The 23,360-nt window shown below is 42.8% G+C and overlaps 3 protein-coding genes across 3 annotated transcripts; all 3 read right to left on the bottom strand.

The window, feature by feature from the left end:
- Window positions 1-451: 451 nt before the first annotated feature.
- Window positions 452-1,456, bottom strand: LOC132243663 (olfactory receptor 2AP1-like). Its single transcript, XM_059714056.1, has one exon. It carries the CDS (start codon window positions 1,454-1,456, stop codon window positions 452-454), a length of 1,005 nt encoding a protein of 334 aa, XP_059570039.1.
- An 8,520-nt stretch (window positions 1,457-9,976) lies between these two features.
- LOC132243664 (olfactory receptor 5V1-like) lies at window positions 9,977-10,972 on the bottom strand. Its single transcript, XM_059714057.1, has one exon. The coding sequence runs from the start codon at window positions 10,970-10,972 to the stop codon at window positions 9,977-9,979; it is 996 nt and encodes a 331-aa protein (XP_059570040.1).
- Window positions 10,973-21,228: 10,256 nt separating this feature from the next.
- Window positions 21,229-22,176, bottom strand: LOC132243665 (olfactory receptor 6B1-like). The gene has a single exon (XM_059714058.1). The coding sequence runs from the start codon at window positions 22,174-22,176 to the stop codon at window positions 21,229-21,231; it is 948 nt and encodes a 315-aa protein (XP_059570041.1).
- Window positions 22,177-23,360: the final 1,184 nt, after the last annotated feature.

The following is a 23,360-nucleotide window of genomic DNA, read 5'->3' on the forward strand; positions in this document are numbered from 1 at the left end:
GGCAAATGCACATTAAATTTAGGCACGTGTAAAAGCACATTTAGACATGCCCTGTTAGGAGTAAATAAAAACACAACAAAACAAAACAAAAAAAGCCAGTATATCAACCATATAAAATCCTCTGCTCACTTGCACACAAAATATGGCAACAGATAGAAGTCTTAAACACCTGTCAGTATTTTAGGGTAGGATTTTCAAGTGATTCATGGATTCTATGCACGTTAATATTCAATGAAATTGTTGTGTTTAATCCCTTAAAGCAGTTTGAAAACCCCGCACCAAGTGGCTTTCCAAAGGTTTGTTGGCAGTCCAAGAATACAGTGCAATATTTTGAACACACAGGGACTCCTTTGAAAATCTCACCCTAATTTCACAGATTCTTTCAGTCCCCATTTCCCCCTTGAAATTAGCCAGAAGGGTTCATCTTCCAGAACCTGCTACAGTGAGTTAGTTAAAGAGGCTGGTTAATATCCATCTCATTAAATGTTATGAACGGAAATCTTGTGAAACCATATATTTTACTAAGGGCTCTTCTGAGGTCTTCTTTCACCCCTTTGTTTCTCAGGCTGTAGATGAGTGGGTTGAGCATGGGGGTGAGGGCAGTGTAAAACACTGAAAACACTTTTCGCAAACTCTTTGAAAGGTAGGTTTTTGGAACCACATAAACAAGGAACAGAGTCCCATAAAAGGTTGTAACGATGACAAGGTGAGAGGAGCAAGTAGAAAATGCCTTTTGCCTTCCAGTTGTGGAAGGGATTCTCAGGATGGTACTTATGATGGAAGCATAGGACGTAAGGGTTAGCAAAAATGGGATCAGTGATGCAATTGAAGACTGTGTGAAAATCACCAGTTCTAGAAGTCCAGTGTCATTACAAGAGAGTTTCACTATGGGTGAGAAATCACAAAAGAAATGGTCGATTTCATTGGAGGTACAAAACTGCAGCTTAGACATTAAAATGATTACTATAGTGGTGCTCAGTAAGCCACCTGTCCAGGAATAAGCTGCTAGCTGGGTGCAAACCCTGCCATTCATAATAATGGCATAATGGAGTGGATTGCATATTGCTAAATACCGATCGTAAGACATCACTGCCAGCAGGAAGCATTCTGTTGCTCCTAAGACACCAAAGCAATAAAACTGTGAGAAGCAATCTCTGACAGAAATGGTTCTGTCCCCACTCAAGAGGCTGGCCAGCAACCTGGGCAGGATGGTGGAGCTGTAGCACGTCTCCAAGCACAACAAATTCCCCAGGAAAAAGTACATGGGAGTGTGAAGGTGCTGATCAACCACAACTAGCGTAACAATGAGGATATTCCCAGAGATGGTCACCAGGTAAACCAGTAGAAACATCAGGAAGAGGGGCACTTGCATTTCAGAGATGTTCCCGAATCCCAGGAGGATGAATTCCATGATGGACGATTGATTACTCCATCCTATGTGTGCAACTGATTGCATCTAAGAAAGGTACAGAAAAACAGACATTTTGATTGGAGGTCAATAATTTTAACATGGAATGCAATTCAATTTGTATCTAAGTGGAAATTAAACTTTGCTATGCAGCTTGTGGAACAGAACGCTGAATGGAAGTGTCATAAATTTACCTCTGGTGTTCTGCAAAAATCCACCCACTTAATCCATGTTCCGTTTTCAAGATTCATCCCAGCCTCCCAAGTTACTTGATGTTAGGACTATTGCAATGTGATATGTGAGGTGACAGATGAAAATAACCCTGGGTTTACACATAAATATGACCATGTATTTATATCATTATTTTATCTACCATGATCTTGACTAGGGCTAACTAAAAATTACTTATCAAAGCATTTTAATGGAAAAATTGATTTCAGATTACATTATATTTAAAAAAAACCCTGTTTTCTCTTTCCTTTAAAAAAATCTCTCTCTCTCTCTCTGAAAAAGCCTTTTCTTGTCTTTTGGTATTATTTGCTTATTTCTTTTCTCTTGTCACAATTTTGCAATGTTTTTTGCAATTTTGCAATGTTTTTTGCAATTTTGCTGATTTTTTTCAGTCTTACATAAGTGTTTTGGTTTTGGGTTTTTTTGGAGAAAAAAGACAACCTATTTGAAGCCTCATATATCAAAAAAGAACTGTTTTAGGCTTGCACTGCTGAAAGAAAAAATATTTTAATATCTACAATCATATCAAATCAAAAAAACAATCTAGTCCATTTTTCAGTACTTCGATTATTTATATAAAAAGGAAATACATATTAGGTGATAGATTTCTACCGTGTGCATCTTAATAGAGTAATTGCTTTTCAGATTCATAGCAAGTATTTTAGAAATGAGTATAACTAACTGTGCACATGCCTTTCCCTTTCCAAAATTCACACAGGTTATTGCTTTCAAAGATGATACCTGAACTGAACACCATGAAGTACAAACATGTTGGATTATGCTGGTGTGACATACACTCCCCTTTGTTTACTACATTGCCTTCATGCTCTCGCACTGAAAATGAAGTACTAAAAATGTTGTGTGATTTTCTTACGCTGGTTTTCTCTGTGGGATTTTCTCACACTGACAATCAAGTACTGTTGATCTATCAATCTATGTACAGCAACTTTAATATGGTGAGCACCTTAATGCTACCTAATCTACTTGCCCTAATGAAATTGTGAAAGAGTAAAGTAATACATTTTGATAAACATTCCAGTCAAACCATCCAAATGACTTTTCATGGGAATGGGAGCATATATGTCCCCTATCTTACACCTTGTAGAAAGGAACCCAATAATGGAGGGATTCTTCTTTCGAGTAGGTATATTTCTACCTTATTGCACCAGAAATTGTATTTGCACTCAATTGGAAAAAGCATCTAAGGACTATAAATGTTTAAATAATTTAATGCATGGGCTAGTTTAACATAAAGGTTTTCATCATGTGCTGTTCTGGCTTCACTTACCCCAGTTTTCCCCTTGCCAATTAAAAAAAGGGTAAGAGAGAAGTGATAAATGGAAAAGAAACCCACAGCTGAAAAAGAATGAAGAAAATTTGGGGACAGGCTTCTTGGAATCATTATCTTTTTACCAAACCTTAATTTGTGTGTGTGGGGGGGGGGGGGGGAATGGAATGAATATGCCTTCAGAGTAATAAAACCCTCTACATGGGCAGTGTGAAAAGCTAAAACTTATGCATTTTTTTTCTAAATATGAATATCATGAATTAAGCAAGAATTCTTGGTGGTGATATATTCCCTTGGAGAAACTGTAAATATATAACTCACAAGGATTCTTGCCTCACACTTATGTCCTGGACCACCACAGCAACATCATCACCTTAACACTACCAATATTCATAGATTCATAGATTCATTCATAGATGTTAGGGTTGGAAGGGACCTCAATAGATCATCGAGTCCAACCCCCAATATATGATGAATTGATAGTAAAAGGTAACAAAGAAGTATTTACCTCACTCAAAGTTTGCATTGCAGCCATCTCCTCTCAATTCAGCATCATATGCACCTGGACAGAGTCCAGCAGACTGTTTTCTATACCTGATTCTTTCATCGACCTTGCATCTGTAAGAGCTGACTGCCAGAGTTATAGCTTCTTGCTTTTATCCAGTATCAATATCACTAGGTTTGTATTCATGTTTATCCTGATTCACTATCTGCTCTCTATGCAAGCAAACAGCATACTCTTTAACACTTCTGCTGCTGAATCCATGAAATGGAAGTGAAAGTGGCTGGTGTATTTATTTCCTCCATGGAACAAACAAGTGTGCTAATATGATGAAACTGCTAAACTCCATAGTGTTAATCTCAATGAAATGGCCTCCAAGAATACAAAACATCTAAAACAAGAAAACAAATGTAGATCTAACCTCAGAAGACAGCTAATTGGGAAACAAACCCTTTGAATATCAGAGGAAAAGACAGGGAAAGTTCAAACCTTCAAGGAGTTGTTGCTTGTGCTAGAAATAATGCCCTTGTGACAGATTAGGATAAGTGCCTGGGTCAGTGTGCTTTAAACTAGCTTCACTGGGGGATGGGGCCATAGGGGGAAATGATGACACTTCCCAGCCAAGACAGGCGATGAGCACAAGAAGTATCCAGGTAAGTGGCAGGGGTCCAGACAGTCCTGGGATTGGGGGGGGGGGGGTGCATGCACCCACAGGAGGCCTTAAATGCCTATACAGTACATTAATGCTTATAGTATAGGGAACAAGCAGGAGGAACTCGCCCTCCTGCTAGCTAACACAAACCCAGACCTAGTGGGGCTCACTGAAACGTGGTGGGATTCAACCCATGACTGGGCAATAAACATCAAGGGCTGCAGACTGTACAGGCAGGATAGAACGGGGAAGGAAAGGTGCAGGTGTGGTGCTGTACATCAAGGAACAATACCCGTCCTCAACAAACAGCACTGGGTCAGAGGACGGGCAGACTGAAGTGCTCTGGGTTAGAATACAAGGGAATTAGGGGGAAAGGGACTTAACGGTAGGGGTCTACTACAGACCACCCAACCAGGGGGAAGAGTTGAACCGGAAATTCTCCGGTCAGCTCGCGGATGCAGTTAATACAAGGGTCATCATGGGTGACCTAAACTATCTGGACGTCTGCTGGAAGGAGCAGTCAGCCAGGTCTGACCGCTGACGTAAGTTCCTAGTCGAGATACAGGACCTCCATCTAGCCCAGGAAGTGCATGGTTCCACCAGGGGAAATGACTTGCTAGACCTGGTCCTGGCCATGGGCAATGACCTGGTGAGGGGACTGTGGGTGCTCGACCACCTGGGTGATAGCGATCATTGCCTGCTGGAATTTACCATCCAGCACAGGGTGTCAAAGGCCTGCAGCATGGCAGCAGCTCTTGACTTCATAAGGGCCAATTTCAATGAGTTAATGAGATTAGTGATGGAGGCACTGAAGTCCCAGAGGGGAGGGGAGTTGGGAGTCCAAGATGAGTGGTTATTCCTTAAGAAGACAATCCTCTGAGCCCAAAGGGTGACAGTCCCAATGCAAATCAAAGTCGGCAACAGTGCTCAAAAGCCCCCATGGCTCACCAAAGGCATTCAGGAACATCTGGAAGCTAAAAAGGAGGCATACACCCAGTGGAAGGGAGAGGCCATCACCAAGGAGGATTATACCTCCATTGCTCAAGACTGTAGGCGGGGCTGTTAGGAAGGATAAGTCAGACACAGAATTTGGACTAGTGACCCAGATCAAAGACAACAAGAAGTCCTTTTTTAAATACATAGGGAGTAAAAGGGCCCCAGATAACCTGGGGCTCCTGCAGGACACGCTTGGCAATCTGGTGGTCGCACCAGACAATAGAGCTGACCTCTTTAACAAATTCTTTGCCTCCATATTTCTGAGAAGGGACTGGGACATCCCCCTCTCTGGGATCCCGGATGAACTCAGGAAAGGCATAGCCGGGGCAGGGAACTTCTGGTGGGCCCCACCAGGTTCCTTAACGAACTCAGGAGAGGCACAGCCGGGCTCAGGGTCAGAGAGGACCTAGTCAGGGAACTTCTGGTGGGACTGGACAGGTTCAAATCAGTAGGTCGAGATGATCTCCACCCAAGAGTGCTGAGGGAACTGGCAGAGGCCATTGTGGGATCCTGGGCACAGCTCTACAAGCACTCATGCTGCTCTGGCGAGGTGACAGAGGACTGGAAAAGGGCCAATGTGGTCCCCATTTTCAAAAAAGGGAGAAAGGAAACTATAGGCCCATTAGTCTTACCTCAGTCCTGGGGAAGCTCTTGGAGAAAATTATCCAAGAACACATCTATGAGGGACCAGCAAGGGAGATTATGCTTAGGGGCAACCAACATGGGTTCATTAGAGGCAGGTCCTGTCAGACCAACCTGGTTGACTTCTACGACAAGGTCACAAAATCCTTGGACGCAGGTGTTGCGCTGGATGTAGTCTTTCTGGACTTTAGAAAGGCCTTCAACACTGTCTCTCACCCCATTCTCATTAAAAAATTAGGCAACTGTGGTGTCGATGCCTACACAGTCAGATGGGTCACAAATTGGCTGGAGGGCTGCACCCTGCACCCCGAGAGTGGTGGTGGATGGGTCATTTTTTACCTGGAGGGATGTGGGTGGTGGGGTTCCCGAGGGCTCAGTCCTCGGGCCCGCACTGTTCAACATCTTCATCAGAGACTTGGACGAGGGGGTGAAAAGCACCTTGTTCAAGTTTGCGGATGACACTAAGATGCGGGGAGTAGTAGGCATGTTAGAAGGGAGGGACAGGCTGCAACTAGATCTGGACAGGTTACAGGGGTGGGCAGATGAGAACAGGATGGGTTTCAATACTGACAAGTGCCAGGTGCTGCACCTGGGGAGGAAGAACCAGCAGCACACCTACAGGCTGGGGAACTCCCTTCTTGTCAGTGCAGAGGCAGAAAAGGATCTTGGAGTCATTATTGATTCCAAGATGAACATGGGCCGCCAATGTGGGGACGTGGTCAGGAAGGCTAACTGCACCTTGTCATGCATCCACAGATGCGTCACAAGCAAGTCCAAGGAGGTGGTCCTCTCCCTCTATGCAACATTGGTCAGGCCGCAGTTGGAGTGCTGCATCCAGTTCTGGGTGCCGCACTTCAGGATGGATGCAGACACCATTGAGAGGGTCCAGAGGAGGCCACTCGCCTGATCGGGAGGAGCAGGGCAGGCCCTATGAGGAGAGGCTATGGGACCTGTACCTGTTTAGCCTTCACAAGAGAAGGCTGAGAGGGGATCTAGTGGCCACCTATAAACTTACCAAGGGAGACCAGTGGGGAACGGGAGAGTCCCTGTTCCCCTGAGCATTACCAGGAGTAACTAGGAATAACAGCCATAAGTTGACTGAGAGTCAATTCAGGCTAGACATCAGGAGGTGCTACTTCACAGTCAAGGCAGCTGAAATCTGGAACCAACTTCCAAGGGAAGTGGTGCTCAATCCTACCCTGGGGTCTTTAAAAGGAGGCTGGATAATCACCTAGCCGGGGTCATTTAACCCCAGCACTCTTTCCTACCCATGGCAGGGGGTCGGACTTGATGATCTGCTCAGGTCCCTTCCGACCCTACCAACTATGAATCTATAAAGCATTTAGTGCTTCACCTCACAATATATTGTTAGTTAGCTTAGGGAATATGGGAGTGAAATAACAGTCATAAAATGAAGGAGGAGTTGGCTGAATGTGAGACAAGCACATGTTGAAAGTGGTGTTAAAGGATTGAGGAGAATTTACTAGTGTTATTCCTCAGGGATCAGTCTTGCGATGCACCCCTTCTAATATTTTCATTCATAACCTTAGTTTTTCAGAAATGGCCAGGTAGCCCATAACTAGCTGTTGCCAGTAACAAGGAGGAACAGAATATGAAACAAGAATAAATATATAACCTTATGGGATGAAATAGAAATGACACAAACTTTAATAATTTAGAGATTAAAATCTTATAGTCAGGGCCAGATTCTAGTCCATTTTTAGGTGTCTAAGTGAACAGAGGTGACTGTCCAATCCTATTCCATCCCCAAAAGCTTTTTGGGTCTTTCTTCTCCTCACTGTTTTCTGCGACTTAGGCTGGAAATAAAGATGGTTGCTGGTTACAAAAAGCATTCATTAAAGGATTTCCAGGGAGAGGGAGGGAAGTGTTAGTTTCACTTTTCCAAACAATGGCAAAAACTCATTTTAGACTATTGTGTACAACTTCTTGTCATTGATGTTTTTCTTTTGTTTTTTAAAATTAAACTGGAGTAGGTATTTGGTTTAGTAAGGTATTAAAGACATCACAAACTTAGGTCTTGAAAAGGGGCATTAAATACCTTGACTTGTTTAGTTAAAATGTCAGTAGGCTGGAAAGAGATATGATGATTATGATGAAATATATCCACCTGGCAACTACCAGGGAGGAAGGAAAGCTATATAAGTCAAAGGTAAATTTTGATACAAGATCAAGTAGTTTGAAAATGGAACCAGTCACATCCCAAGTTTTTTTTTACTATTAAAAGAATTAAGCTTTTCAATGGTTTTCTAAACTAGACCTTGAATCACTTTAAAATTGAGCTTGTCACATTCATAGAAGGGGCACTATGATAGGATACAAGTGCTCATGGAGTGTGTGATGTGTGTAACAGGATTTGGTATTTGATTTAATAGGGTAGAAGGTAACTTTACCTTCATGTGGCAGGTGTCTGGTAGTAGCATGCTTCAGAGATTTACCTGGTCACCTGTATGAAGCATTGAACATGTTTCCCCTGAAATCCCCCCTTAAATGTGTTATTTGGATTCTGCTCTATGGATTCCCTCTCCCACACTTGGCCTTTCCCTGAAGCATTGGGCATTACTATAATTAGAGCTGGGAGCTGTCCAGTGTGTGTATTTAGAAACCCATCAGGTCTTGCTCACATATCCAGTATCAAACTGATCAGCAGATTTGGGGTCAGCATGAAACTTTTGCCTCAGAACAGACCAGAACGGACCATGAGTTCATTTGCATTTCTCTGTAGCATGCCACATGGGTTGTCTCCTTGGTTTATTCTAACAAATGCCCTGCCTTTACAATTTATCCCTTTTCTCTAACAGCAACTGGGTGATGCAAACTCTTACAGATTGGCTCCTGGTATGGAGAAAATGAGAGTGTAATACATCTGATGGAAAGCCAATGATCCATCTCAATACACATGGACACTGGCACAACAGTGGAATCACCTGGTAAAATAAGGAAAAATAAAGGCTCACAATCAGGGAACATTTTCTGAGCCAAGTTTTAACAATTGAGTCGATGAAGCTGAAAATAAAGCTGCCAAAACTGAACCCAAAGGGCAAATGCTAGGCAAAAAAAAAAAAAGGTTTTCCCTGTGACAGAGAAGATGGCTCTTGATTCTTATGATAGGATTGGCTTGCAGAATCAAGCTTTGAGTATAACCAAATTAGGTCAAAAAGGAAATTGCGGTCAATGGCATATATGGCAGGGACCTTCTGGCCTAGATCTAACCAGAAAAGGAGAAGATACTCTTATGTGTGTAGTCCTGGGCATTGTACAGATAGAGTTAGTAGCCTCAGCCCATGAAGGGGGATACCTGAGCACTGATACATCCATCATTTTTGTAGAAGCAGCAGTTTGGTAAACTTCAATGAGGAGGGCTTCTGATAATTATGTGCAAAATGGTCTTCCATGGGTTTCAAGTAATTCTGATTATGATCCTGATTCCAGGGCCCATTAAGGCATGAGAGAATAAAAGGAACTGGAGAGAGTGGATGCAGACACACAAGTACTCCAAACTGTAGCTCGATCCACCAGCCCCCTGCACCCAACAGTCAATGTCTCTTTGGATAGAGGAGCACCCTGTAACTCATGGTGCTTCTTGAGACGCTGCACTTCTGTCAGCACCCACAGTTCTCCAGTCTGTGTTAAAAAGTAGTTTGGACTAGATTAACATAAAGGTCTCTTTATGCCTCAAAATATGTGAAATGAAGAAGAACAAAAATGAAACCTATTTCATGCAGGCTATTGTCATCTAAGAAAGCATGATATAAATCCACATGCAGCTTGCCCTGGGTAGTATGCCTTTCAAATAAGATCTCTGATTGGGCCACTGGTCAATTCCAAGCACCACGCTCTAAGAAGTTAAGAAAAAAGGCACAAGAACCAAAAAAAAACCCCAAATCAGTTTATCAACTATATAGAACCCTCTGCCCACCCATCAGGTGCCTGATTGTCAGGTCTTGCTCACACATCCAGTATCAAACTGATCAGCAGATTTAGCATCAGCATGAAAATTTTGCCTCAGGACAGACCATCAGTGTTTAATGCCCTTAAAGCGCTTTGAAAACCCTGCATCAAGTGACTTTCCAAAGGTTTGTTGGCAGTCCAAGAATACAGTGAATTATTTTAAACACTCACGGGATCCTATGAAAATTTCAGCTTGATTTCATAGATTCATTGAGTCCCTTTTTTTCTGTTGTAATTAGCCAAAAGCTGACTCTTCCAAAACCTGCTACAGTTAGTCAGTTAAAGACACTAGTTCATATCACTCTGGTTAAATTTTATGAATGGAAATCTTGCAAAACCATATATTTTATTGAGAGCTCTTCTCAGGGCTTCGTTCACCTCTTTGTTTCTAAGGCTGTAGACGAGTGGGTTGAGCATGGGAGTGAGGACAGTGTAAAAGACCGAGAACACTTTGTGTAAGCTCTTTGAAACATAGTCTGTTGGAACCAAATAGACAATAAACAGGGTCCCATAATAGGTTGCAACAATGACAAGGTGAGAGGAGCAGGTAGAGAAGGCCTTTTGCCTCCCAGATGTGGAACTGATTCTCAAGATAGTGCTTATGATGCAAGCATAGGATGTCAGGGTTAGCAAAAATGGGATCAGTGAAGATATTGAAGACAGTGTGATGACCAAAAATTCTACAAGTTTGGTGTCAGTACATGAGAGTTTCACTATGGGTGAGAAATCACAAAAGAAATGGTCGATTTCATTGGCGCTACAAAACTTTAGTTCTGACATTAAAATGATTACTGTGGTGCTGCTCAGAAAGCCACCTGTCCAACAATAAGCTGCTAGCTGGGTGCAAACCCTGCCATTCATAATAACGGCATAACAGAGTGGATTGCATATTGCTAAATACCGATCGCAAGACATCACTGCCAGCAGGAAGCATTCTGTTGCTACTAGATCACCAAAGCAATAAAACTGTGAGAAGCAATCTCTGACAGAAGTGGTTTTCTCCCCACTCAAGAGGCTGGCCAGCAACCTGGGCAGGATGATGGAGCTGTAGCAGGTCTCCAAGCATGACAAGTTCCCCAGGAAAAAGTACATGGGAGTGTGAAGGTGCTGATCCACCATAACTAGTGTAACAATGAGGATATTCCCAGAGATGGTCACAAGATAAATCAGTAGAAACATCAGGAAGAGAGGGATTTGCATTTCAGAGATATTCCCAAATCCCAGGAGGATGAATTCCATGATGGACGTTTGATTACTCCATCCTATGTGTGCAACTGACTGCATCAAAGAAGGTACAGAAAAAAAAGTAAATTTAATTGGAGGGCTATAGCTTTAACCTAGAATGCAATTCAATTTGTATCTAAATAGAAATGAATAAACCATACTATGCAGGTTGTACAACAAAATGCTGAATGGAACGGTTGTAAGTTTAACTCTGGTGCTGTCCAAAAATTTTCTTACCCAATCCATATTCTGTTTTTAAGTTTCATCCCAGCTTTCCAATTTGCTTAATATTAGGATGACGCAATGTGATATATAAGGTGACAGATGAAAATAACCTTTGCCTATAGGACCATAGAACCGGGTACTAATATAGTTTTTTTTATCTGCCATGCTCTTGACTAGGGATGACTGAGAAGTATTTATCAAAGCATTTTAATTGGAAAATTAGATTTCAGATTACATTATATTTTCCAGAAAATATGCTCTTTCTAGAGAAAAAGAAATATTTATCATTACACATAGATCTATAGATATAGATCTATGTCTGTACACACACACAGAAAGAGAGAAAGAGATCTACATATATAATGATATGGTCTAAACCTATCTATCTATAATGTCTGAAACAATTATATGGGGTTTTGTTTTCCGTCTTTTGGTCTTTTTTGCTTATTTCTTTTCTTTTCCCACAATTTTGCACCTGAAATTTTTCAATCTTATATCAATTTTTATTAAGTTGCTGGAACTAAAAAGTCTTCCAATTATTTTGTTTGTTTGTTTCTGGAACAAAAGGGCAACTGAATCTATAGCTTCTTATATCAGAAAATAAGTGTGTTAGGATTGCATTGCTGGAAGAAAAAAAGTATTTGAAAACCCAAATTTAAATAAAATTAAAATAGAACTTTTTTTTTTCAATATTTGATTTTTTACATGAAAAGGAAAGATAGGTGACGTATTTCTACGTCATGCCTATTAACAGAGTAATTCCTTCTCAATTTAATAGGAAGCATTTTAGAGGTGAGCATAAATGATCATGTGTGTGCCTGTCCCTGTCCAAAACTCACACAGGATTGAGACCTGGAATGAATACCATGAAGTGCAAATATGCTTGATGGTACTGAAGTGATGTATGCTCCCCTTTCTTTCATTGTCTTCATGCTCTTGCACTGAAAATCAAGGTCTAAAAAAATGTTGTCTATAAATCTCTGTACAGCAATTTTAATATGCAACTTTATGGTACCTAATTTATTTTCTTTCCAAAATGAAATCATAAAAGTAATACATTTTGATAAACATTCCAATCAAACCATCCAATCTGATTCAGCACAGGTATTGGAGGTCAAATCTCCCCAGTTTTACACCTTGTACACAGAGTTCCCAAAATGGAGGGATTCTTTTTCAAGTAGTGATATTTCCACTTTACTGCACCAGAAGCTGCATTTACATGTGTCGCGGCGCACCTCGGTGCTCCTGCTCCTAGAGGGGAGAAACTGCCAGGGAGAGAGAGCCCTGGCAGGACACTAATGAGCACAGCTGCGAGTTGCCGGGACAACTAATAAGAATCAGCTGGTCAGAAGGGGGCAGGGCCTGGCCCTTATAAAGCCCAGGGCTGAAGCCAGGCTGCCAGTCCCCTGGCAGCAGCTGGAGAGGCAGGAGCTCCCTTAGTTGGGTTATAGGTAGAAGCCTGATCTCAAGTATAGCTCGTGATAGCTCTGGAGGCTTGAGCCCTGATGCTAAGTTATAGCCAGGGGGCTTATAGTTATGTTATAGCCTAGAGGCTTGTGTTTTGCGTTTGCATTGGTGTTATTACACCGGTGGTTTGGGTGAGGCTATAGGGGTTGGAGGAGGCCTCATAGGGACCCCAGAGGGGTGGGGCCCTAGTGCCAAGAGGGCGCATTAACCTCATAAAGGGACCCACAGTGACGTGGGGGCCCTAGCACCAGTGAGGCCGCAGCCTAGCGCTAAAGAGGGCGCAGCGGTGCGGGGTGCAAACACCCCAGGCCCAGGGAAGGGCATTTAAAAGCCCAGCATGGGTATGGTGAGCCCTAGACAGGGGGCAGTGTGTTAAGAAGCCCGAGAGCAAGGGCAATATTGAGAATAAGGGGGCAATATTGAGAAGCCCAGGACGGCTGTGGCGGGCCCGGTGACAGGCCTACACTGCAGGAAAACCCAGGACAGGGGGCAGGGTGCTGCAGTGGACCCCACAAAAGAGGGTTAGCAGTGCAGCGTCCCAGAAAAAGGGTGGTGCTGCGGTGGTCCCCAGCAAAGAGGGATAGCAGTGCGATAAGCCCGAGGGACAGGGTGCTGCGGTGGTCCCCAAGAAAAGGGGATAGCGGCACAGCGCCCAGAAAAGGGGGAAGAAGTGCGGTGGGCCTTAGAGACCGTAGGGCCCGATAGGAAGTCCCAGAGTGGACAAGAGTCCCAAGGAGGGATGATATTTTAGAGAGAGAGCCCAGAGTGGGCACACCGAGAGCCCCGAGAGGGGTGACACGTTAGAGAAGGCCCGAGAGAGTGGGCATGTGTGTATTGTGACCGGACAATGTCTATCCCATCAGCGAGGCTTGGGGCGTGGTATTAGGGGTTGGTAGGAGCCACGCGTAGCCCATAAGTCTAGGGTGCCTGAGGAGTACCCATCATACCGGGAGACCCCCAGGGGGTCCGGGAACACACAGGGACAGAGCTCCCCATCTATCCATGCCCAGGGAGTCGTAAGGCAGCCTCCCAACATATTTTAAACAGCAAAGACGTGGTGGGCGAGAATCGAGGGTGTCCTTGGGCCGAATTGGCAAGGAGAGAGGGCCTTAAGGAGATCACGGCCCTCCTATAGGACCCCGCCGTGACAACATACAATTACCAAAAGTGTCTAAGGACCAGAACTATTTAATTACTTTAGGCACAGACAAGTTTAACATGATTTTTTCACTATTTGCTGTTCTGGCTTCATTTATCCCAAACCTCCTCTGGGCAATCAAGAAAAGGGAAGGAAAGAAGTAAAAAATGGAAATGAAACCAACAGTTGAAAAAGACTAAAAAAGTTGGGGACAGACTTCTTGGAATCATTATCTTTTTTTCTAGACCTTGATTTGTGGGGGAAAAAAATGGAATGAATATATCTCCAGTGTAATAAAAGTCTCTACCTAGGCAGTGTGAAAAACTGAATCTTCAGTATTCTTTTTTTCTCTAAATATGAATATCATGAATTAGGCAAGAATTCTTGTTGGTGATATTTTTCTTGGGCCACCTATAAACATATAACTTCTCTCACACGTGTGTCTCGGGCCACCACACTGCAACATCATCACATCATTACCTCAACATTACCAATCTATGATGAATTGATATAAAAGTGACAAAGAAGTATTTATCTCACTCAAAGCTTGTATTTCACCCATCTCCTCTCAATTCAGCATCACATGCATCTGGACAGGGTCATGTAGATTGTTGTCTATCCCTGATTCTTGCATCTCTAAGGGAGGAGATCAATATATATTTCTCTCTCTTGGCTGACAGAGTTATAGCTTCTTGCCTTGTATCCAGTATCAGTATTCATGTTTCTCCTGATTCACTAGTTACTCTCTATACAAGCAAATGGCATGCTGTTTAATACATCTACTGCTGAGTCCATGAAATGAATAAGTAGTGAAAGTGGCTGGTGTATTAATTTTCTCCAGGGAACACACAATCATGTTAATATGATGAGACTGCTAAACTCCATAGCACTACTCTCAATAGAATGGCCCCAAAGAATGCAAAACTTTGAAAAGGTGAAAACAAATGTAACCTCAGAAGACAATTAATTGGGAGATAAACACTGAATCTCAGAGGAAAAGCTAGGGAAACATCAAGCCTTAAATGAGTTGTTTACTGGTGCTAGACATGGTGAACTTGTGACAGATTAGGATAAGTATCTGGCTCAGGTTATTAACTGCTTTTTCTATGAATACCATTCTGTATTTTAACCCTAATTTGAATGCTACTTTTAGAGTGGCTAAAGGCTTTCATCGTAGAGCAGGAAAAGAACACTTAGTAGATAAACTGTAGACTAAATGTTGTTACCCTGATGTGTCGGTGACTCATAGCCATGCATGGACTGTATTCCTCAAGATCCATGCAGAGTTGAGACAGAACAACCAGTATGTGAGCACTTTTCAACACGGAAAAGCTAGTACTGATATGTAATTTGGAACCTCTGTTGACCATCCAGTTCACTGTCAACTGATCTACCACTGGACCTGCAATTCATGAGGTATATGGGGTGCTCCAGAATGTGCCCACCTGATTTTCTTTAGGCCCTCCAATCTTCAGGAACTCACTGATGGGTTTTTTTAGACCCTGACTCCATGCAGCACCCAATGACTAGGGAGATGATGATCCAATTGCTCATGGGTCTGCTCATTAGCCAGAGCAAGCAGGGAGCAAACATCAGCACACGTTGCTTGCAACAGCTTTATTCAGAATGGAGACAACTTCGGGAAAAGTTGCCAAAAAACTAGCAAACCGGGGACCTACCACAAACAATAGTTTTTTATACACTTTGCTTCATGCTTGTTAACATTCAACTCTTCTTCACCCCCTCCTTTGGTTCACTATATCATCTCCCCTTTCAAGCTCCACCTCTGTTTACTGTTTACTTGCTTAGCATGGAATTGCCTATGCATTTTATTCATTTACATGCCTTTTTGCTAAGAGCGCACGTCTAAGACCTTCATCATACTTCTTCAGTCACTGAGCAGACTTTGACCAAAACCTGGAAGCTTCTTCACTAATCACTATTCACCCTTTTGCATATGTTCATTTCAGATCCTGTTACCAATTACATGTTGTCTTCCACATTCCAGTCTGTTTTTTCTGTTCCATATTCTACCATCTTCTACATTTCTAAGGATTCACCTCATTCACAGCATGCAGACTCACACAGACTCACTTAAAAATGGTTGACACAGTTAAGATGGGTACTTAGCATAAGCAAATGGCTGGCTTAGCATAAGCATTCATAAGCAAAATCTGCTTGCCTAAGCATCTTGCAATTTTACTTTTAATATATAATTTTGCCTTATGGTTAGTAGGGCTGTGCGAGGCTTTGGACCCTGCTTCAGATCCGGAGCAGCTTCAGATTCTTTGGTGTCCAAAGAATTATGTCCAGATCCAAGTGCTGACTTCATTAGGCTTTCCGAAGTGATTTGGAGCTTCTGAAGTGCTTCAGAAAAGCTTCGGAGCCGCTTCGGAGCGCCGGCCATAGGGTATAATGGGGAGTCAATTAAATATCAATAACTTCATTGTTTTTTGTTTGATTTGGAGGAAACTTGCAAAAGTGGTAGACTCTGTAGAGAGCATGTTTTCAGCCCGCTGCGCCTTAACATACACAGGATCATCTATGCCATGTGTTTTGCCTGTCAGCAGTGTGAGGTGCAGTTCTCCCCAAACCCCTGCACCGAACATTTGAACATTTGTTCACCAGAGCGCCCCAAGGGATGACGAGGACGAATGGTCACAAACTACTACAAGATCGTTTCAGGCTGGACATAAGGAAGAATTTCTTTACTGTCCGAGCCCCCAAGGTCTGGAACAGCCTGCCGCCGGAGGTTGTTCAAGTGCCTTCATTGAACACCTTCAAGATGAAACTGGATGCTTATCTTGCTGGGATCCTATGACTCCAGCTGACGTCCTGCCCTTTGGGCGGGGGGCTGGACTCGATGATCTTCCGAGGTCCCTTCCAGCCCTAATGTCTATGAAATCTATGAAATCTATGAAATCTTCTTGAAACTTGGCAGGATTTGTGGCCTCATCAGGGGCTACCACCCCTGCAGTTTGCACCCCCCTGTGGTGTAACACATATAACGTGACATGAGTTTTGCTTTCAAGAATTTGGGGTACAGTTCCTCCCAAACCCCTGTACCGATCTTCTTGAAATGTGGTAGACTTCATGCTCACATCAGAGGCTATCATCCCTACATGTTTCCTCTAAATCAGACAAAAACCAACAAAGTTATAGATAGTTCATTGATTCCCCATTATACCCTATGGCCGGATCTCCGAGGCAGCTCCAAAGCTTTGGAGCCACTTAAGTCCAGATCGAAGCAGAAACCTGGTCCGAAGCTCCAGATTGGATCTCTGGTATCTAAAGTGGCCGAATCCAAAGCTGGATTGAATAGCTGCCTACTCACACAGGCCTAATGGTTAGCAGCTCTGCTAGGCCACAGGTCATGCCTTTATTCAGCTGCAAATCCAGTGCCCCCCAAGATCCAAATATAGCCACCCTAACAGATTTACTCAGATGGGATTTTCCTGTTGCATCAGTATAACTAATTCTATGGTTGTCCCAGTTCCCTGGCTTTCTACACCATAACTCCACCACCATAAAGGGCTCTTTCTCAGTTGTGTTTTGGGGTATCATGGATCACTGTGCATTTCAGTGCTAGGTGTTTTAGGAAACTAGTCAACATTACTGTCCTCCACACATCCAGTTTTATCCCCCAATGATGTACTCAGTTATTTGCCATTTCTGCTTCAAGCACTACAATTAATGGAGAGAACAATTCCAATTACAGGTGAAAGGTCCAAGGAAGAGGCCCATGCCTACCCTGCTACAGAGGAAGGCAATGCATATTCATTCCCTGCTTGAGGAGATGTGCTTATACTGTATCTCAAGTGCTGTGGGGAATGACCTGTACTACTAAATGCCAAAAATGTCTAAATGGCACCTGGGTCATACAGTGAAGGACACTTGCCAAGCCACTTTTCTCACATCATTCTTGTTTTTATAGATCTCTGTCATCTATAAAATAATAGCGCCGGGCGACTAGGATCCATCATAAGACCAACCAGAAATGTCCTAGCCTTCCTGGTCTCTCCTTATGTCAAACCAGGTCTATTGCTATGATCATCTTTGCCACGCTTCTCTGTATTTCTAGCTCTACCCTGTGCTTCTTGTGATGGGGTGACCAGAACTGCATGCAGTGCCCCAGATGTGGCTGTATTCTGGATTCATAAACTGACACAGTGATATTTCCTGCTTTGTTTTGCATCTGGGGTTGTACATCCTCATCAGAATGAGGTGTGTAACTAGGTGAGAAGGCGTAGGGGTTGTAAGCTCCACCTTCTACCAGGCTCAGCATACTGGCTATACTGAGGACTACCTTGAGGCACCTAACTCGCCCCAGATGGGGAGACCATACTCCTTATTGAGTCCTACAGATTCTCCCAGGTAGGAGGGAATGTGAAAGAAAAGTAAACCCTGCAACATTTCCCACAAGTGGAAATTTTCAGTAGAGAAAAATTTGGGCAATATTTCTAGTAGAATTTTTGCCAAAATATGGCATTTTTCAGCACAGAATGGCATTCAAAGTGAGGACTACTCTATTTTCACACTCTCCTTTGGGCTTGCGAACCCTCCTGGATTTGCCGGGAGTCTACCAGAATTGCCATCGATCTCCCAATGACTATTGAAAGCAATCCGGGAAATTGATATTGTGAACAGGTTGAACAGTACAATTAATGACATTACATCATGTTGGGGAAAAAAAGTCTCCTGGAATAGCTTCAGTCAGAGTTGGCAACCCTACTCTCCATATTGTTCAGAAAAGCATCTAAAACAGTATCGCAAAGTCAACCCTTCCATGTGGAATTCTTCAGTCTGCATTTTACAAAGAAAGGCATCCCATGGAGGAATGGTCACTCGCTTTCAGCTGTGAGTAAGGCATCATACCAAGGGAGGGAGGGAGGGAGGGAAATGTAGTTAATGGGGTGCTGCATACCGGGGCTCCAGTTTGACTAAACACGAACCACCTATTTCTCTTGTCCATGTTGATGCCAAGGTCTTTGGGAAAGGATGACTATTTCTCACTTTGTGTGCTTGGTGCTTAGTGGAAAAGAGCCCCCATCTCAGTTGGAAAACTCAGGCACTAGATGTAGGCATAAATACTATTAATTATGTGATCCAGGACTCATATGATCCAGTAGTCACCACTGTAAGTTTTAGGAAAGCCAGGAACTGTAATAAAGAGGGATCCTGGATTTCTCTAGGATAAAGAAAAATCCCCAATTTTTGGATTAAAAAATGTAACCCAAAATCCACATTTTTCCATGATCACAATGAAACACCACTATATAGAGAATATTAGTGGTGTTTCCTTTTAATCATGGAAAAATGTGGATTTTGGGTTACTATTTTTTAATTAAAAAATTGGGGATTTTTTAAAACCAGAGAACACCAGGATCCCTGGTAATAATAAATGACCAAAGAAAATACCTTCTTACTGTCTTCATATGTGAATCTTAAAGAGATCACTGTTTCTCAGTATGAAAGTCTCTAAAACACATATGCAGCATCCTGAGTCCTTCTGAAAGACCCTCACAGATTAAGAGCCCTACCCAGGGCTTCCTTCAATGGGCAATTCAATGGCAAGACTAATGGCTTGGCCCTCCTCAAGATGCCCAATATGGTTCATCCTTTAAAAATTGTTCAACTTTTCTTTACTTACTTGATGGCATGATAAATGGTCAGCACAAGCACCAATCAATCACGACATCATCCCTGACCCTAAAGTCAGTCTACCAGGATTTAACTGGCCATACCATTATTGAACACTTCTCAACCATTTCTTAACTGGCCAGCATCACTGTACCTCAAACCTATACCAGTGGAGCCTTTGCAATGACAACGAATGCCCTTGAGGACAAATTCAAACCATGTCCCACATTGTTGACTCATTTTGTTGTTGTTGTCCACTTCCGGGTCTGCTGGGGAGTACACAGGGGGGTCCCCCTCACCCCTCAGCTTGGCTACTGGTGCTTTCTGGGTCTGGGGGGGCACCCTGGGACCCCTGTGGTAGATCAGGGAGATGCAAGGGGCCCAGGGAGGTGCAGGGGGCTCCCTTGCACACACAGTGGCAGACCCAGAAGTGGACAGGAAGTACTTCCAGTTCACTTCTGGGTTCACCGCTGAGCATGTGGGGGGCCTCCCATGCTCCTCTGGGATGCTCCATCCACCCCAGCATCACAACATTCACGAACTGTGCCTGGTACCTTGAGGTATGTAGAAAAAACATTTAAAGCTGTGTCTATGGCCGAATCGCTGATTCTCTGAATCAACATTGAATCTTCAGATTCGGATTCGGCCATATTGAATCAGGGACAGTGATCCGAATCAATGAATCGAATCACTGTTCCCAATTTGGGCCAAATCCAAATCCGAATCAAATACAGCCCATTGCACATACCCCTAATAATAGAGATAAAACCACGTTTTCCAAGAATAAGGAGGCCGTCAGTGGGATAAAAAGAAAAAAAGGAAACAAGGTTAAAGGGGCACCAGGTGAAGTCTACTTCTCAATGTCCTTAACTGTGCTTATGTTTGAAACTGGGAAAGAACAGCAACTGTGCCTGAATTGAAACGAACTGTTGTATTTAAACCACAAAATATTTATCAAATAGAGATTAGGAATACATTTTTTCTTCTAATATGAAGCAAAAACAAAGTAGTGTAAAGTGTAATTACATTGATCAAAGTTTAAGATCACAGACCTATTGTGTTTCACAATATAAGTACATATACAGTGTTAGAAAACAGTTTGTCCCCAAGTGCTTCCACTCCAGGGTTTGGGAATTCAGATCTCACAGGGAATTAAGTGCCAAACTCCCACTGGATTTCGATGAAATGTAGGCTTTGAATGCCTCAAAGAGTTATACAGACAAATGGCACATGAAAGAAATATTTCCATTCAAATTCACAGATGAAGATGGTAACGGGATCACTCATGGTCATGCAAAAAGTGACCCCCACTCTCCTGATTTCAAATCAGCTCATTCTTTCCACTCCATAGCTACGTTGGTGGCTATCACTCATGGAATTAAATGCTTTGGGTGATTGCAGAGATTTGGATGATTAGTTCCTACTAATTTTGAATGCTGATAAAACCTCAGTAGTGGCATTGAAAATGCTCAGCCTAATGACCAGGTTTTTCAAAGGAGCGTAAGAGTTCAGTATCCAAACCACTACTAAATTATATCAGGAAATACCCCTTCACCAAAGCCTTACATGACCCTCATTACCACAATAGCAGAACACTTTACAGTCAGTAATAGGGTTAGCTTTTCCAGCGCGTCTGTGTACGGAAATATTATTCCCATTGTATGGATGGAAATTCTGAGACACAAAGTACATCAAGTCATATGCCTGATGCCACAGAAGAAAGTTGTCACTGATCTGTCAACTAAACCCAAGATGCATGAGTTCTACTTCAGCATATTATCACCGTATTACGGGCCAACATTATTATCTTAAAAGTCCTCCCTCTGAGTTCTTTGGGAATCCCAACCTACATGCCAACCCTGTGGGGCAGGGAGCAGTTCCTGCCTATGGTTTTTCTCAGAATATCTTTCACCTCCTTGTTCCTCAGGCAGTAGATCAGAGGATTCAGTGCCGGTGTGACTACCGCATAAAAAATAGATACCACCTTGTTGAGGTTGAAAGGATGGATCCTTCTGGGCCGGGCATACATGAAGATAGTGGCTGAGAAGAAAATGATGACCACAGTGAGATGGGAGGTGCAGGTGGAGAAGGCTTTCTGCCTCCCCTGAGCAGTGGGGATGCGCAGGATGGCAGCAATAATGCAGAGGTATGAGAAGACAGTGACAAAGAGTGGGATCAGCAAGATGACCAAAGCTAGTGCGAAGTCCACTGTCTCTGCGAGTGACATGTCAGTACAGGAGAGGTTCAGCACTGGGGAGATGTCACAGAAGAAGTGGTTGATGATCCCAGGGACACAGAATTTCAGGCGTGAGATGAAGTATACTTTGACCAGTGAGATGGAGAAGCCACCAGCCCAGGAGAAAGCTGACAGTTGAAAGCACAGGCGGTTAGTCATGATGGCTGGGTAGCGGAGCGGCTGGCATACAGCCAGGTAGCGGTCATAGGCCATGACAGCCAAGAGGACGCACTCAGTACACATGAGGGAGATGAAGAAGTAGAGCTGGGCCATGCAACTGGAGAAAGACAGGCTCTTGTTCTGAGACCAAAAACTGACCAAAAGCTTGGGCAAGGTTACCGAGATGTACCAGATTTCCAAGAAAGACAGGTTGCCTAAGAAGTAGTACATGGGTTTATGGAGGTGACGGTTCTGTTTGACCACAGAAATGATAACTATGTTCTCAGTGATTGTCAGCACATAGGTGACCAGAAAGACCAGGAAGAGAAAGGCCTGGAGTTCCAATCCCAATGGGAATCCCAGGAGGATAAACTCACGGATGCCAGTTCTGTTCTCCATCCAAGCTTGATTTCAAATGTTTTATCTGTTGATGTTAAAGCAAAGGAATAGGTAACCTAGTGACAGGTGTGAGAGGCCCTAAAAGATTTCTATTCTGGATAAGTTCACAAGTTTTGGATTCATCTAACCAGTTGTTAGGCTATGTTGGAAAATTTCTCTATTTTCTGCAGGGGAAAAATAAAACCAAAATAAAATGCTTTCAATTGCTAGAAATCAACAGTGTTTGGCTGATAAGTGCTGAAACATGATTTTTAGGGTTTTCACTTTTACACCAAGAAACTGAAAGTTTATGTGCAAAGGAAATGCTTTCCTCATACACGCAGTATATTTGTTCTGTCATGATCCACTTGTCCAAATGACAAAGGACCTTCTGGACAGCAAGACTGGGATTTTTAAAGAAGCTAAGGGAGTTATATTACTGAGTTGTGCGCTTAAATCCCTTAGGTTCCTTCGGAAATCTGCATGTGAATATACTTTATTTTCCTACTTTTTCTCACTTCCTTTTCTTTTTCTTACATCTATCCCACTCTACTCAAAAATGCAATTTTCTTTGCATATGAGAAGTGACAGAAAGTTTTATTGGCTAGCAGCAGTCAATAGAGAAGACTGCTGATGCATGAGTTTTGCTAAACTTTAGTAGCCTCCTAGGCTGGTGTGAAGATGTATTTTAACCTATCTAACTATTAGGCTCTGTATTTTATGCAGGAATATATGAACAGCTCCCATAGAAAATAAGCCAAAATTTGTTGTTGTTGTTTTTTAGTATTTTATTTCTTCAGCAAGAAATTGAAATATTCCACAGAAAAAAAATCAGACTGGGATCTAAATACGCTTGATGGTTTGCCTTATTTCAGAGTCCTTTAGGGGCTGGATTGAAGGTCTTAATGTTGGGAGTGTTATTTGGGGGAAATCTGGTCCTGAAGAGGAAGTTTTGCAGTTTGGAGCATCCAACATAAATACATAGAAACATGAACATCTGCTTAAAAAAAGAAAAACAAACAAAAAATAATAAAGCAACTCTAGAAATCAAAAACCCACCCCAAAGAGCAAAAACTTCACCAATGGTTGCTACCAAGCTGCCAAAAAAAGATTCTCAGCTGCACATCCATTTCCCCTGCAGAAAAAAAAAAAGAGAACTAGCAACACAGGACAGATTCATCATCCTGATTAATGTGGTACTGCAG

This window comes from Alligator mississippiensis, chromosome 11 (assembly GCF_030867095.1).
Source record: "Alligator mississippiensis isolate rAllMis1 chromosome 11, rAllMis1, whole genome shotgun sequence".
Taxonomy (NCBI): Eukaryota; Metazoa; Chordata; order Crocodylia; family Alligatoridae; genus Alligator; species Alligator mississippiensis.

Coding starts and splice junctions, on each gene's coding strand:
- LOC132243663 (XM_059714056.1), bottom strand. CDS start 1,456: ATGCAATCAGTTGCACACATAGGATGGAGTAATCAATCGTCCATCATG.
- LOC132243664 (XM_059714057.1), bottom strand. CDS start 10,972: ATGCAGTCAGTTGCACACATAGGATGGAGTAATCAAACGTCCATCATG.
- LOC132243665 (XM_059714058.1), bottom strand. CDS start 22,176: ATGGAGAACAGAACTGGCATCCGTGAGTTTATCCTCCTGGGATTCCCA.